Source organism: Aplysia californica, unplaced genomic scaffold (assembly GCF_000002075.1).
Source record: "Aplysia californica isolate F4 #8 unplaced genomic scaffold, AplCal3.0 scaffold00323, whole genome shotgun sequence".
NCBI classification, from domain to species: Eukaryota; Metazoa; Mollusca; class Gastropoda; order Aplysiida; family Aplysiidae; genus Aplysia; species Aplysia californica.
The window spans coordinates 49,373-50,124 of NW_004797593.1; the positions used below are offsets into that span (position 1 = coordinate 49,373).

General features: G+C 44.5%; 1 protein-coding gene across 1 annotated transcript in view; it reads left to right on the plus strand.

The window, feature by feature from the left end:
- The window catches only part of LOC101848126, a gene marked incomplete in the record, with an annotated part of 75,367 nt that overhangs the window by 12,563 nt on the left and 62,052 nt on the right, over positions 1-752 (plus strand). The window contains 1 exon segment of the mRNA XM_035970805.1: positions 230-435. Coding sequence (XP_035826698.1) covers positions 230-435 — 206 coding nt within the window.

Genomic DNA, 752 nt, shown 5'->3' on the forward strand with positions numbered 1-752 from the left:
AGGCCACCCACCACCATGCTTCATCTGAGTTTCTGTTTATGTCACAGTTATACCTTAGAAAACTTTGAAAAGTTGAAAGGGGGGGGGGCGGGGGGGAATAGATAAAGCTGCCATGGGACATGAGAAGATACGACAAGAAAATGCTCAAAGGTCGCGACCTGCACCACAATTAGGTTATATAAGTGTTGTACTGCCCATGTTTCTGACTGCTGTACTTATTCCCCTCCAGGCCATGCATTCCGTCCTGGAACCTTCTTTCTTCAACGCTGAAGTGGTGAAAAGTAAGGAGTTTGAGGGCTTTGTGCAGGGGTCGCTGTTAGAGCTGTCAGGTCCGTGCCACGTGAAGATAAAAGCCGTCCTTGACCCGCTCGGCAGCCGTAAGTGCTCGGTGACCTTGGTGCAGGGGAACGTGCGACTTCTCAAGATCCTCTTCCAGTGAGTTCCGATTTTGATGAATATCTCGAGGGTCAAAGCAGGAGAAAGTTTCGTAAAATTGGTTGAAGTACCTAAGCTCTCCAAAGTGAGGCTTAAAACTGACAGTATAGCATATTATGTGGAATCAGGTCCTCAGCAATTTGGGGGCATATTGAGTTATTGGTATCATCTTAAAACTTGTCAATTTTATCTTGATTTTATCTTGAATAGAAGTTGAGATATTTGCTATTGGTCGCTTTTAAGCACAAGGGGGCTATCCCGAAAAATGCTGTTTTGAGAAAATTGAAAGTAAAGTTTTTGCCCCTTGTTCAGTTTCT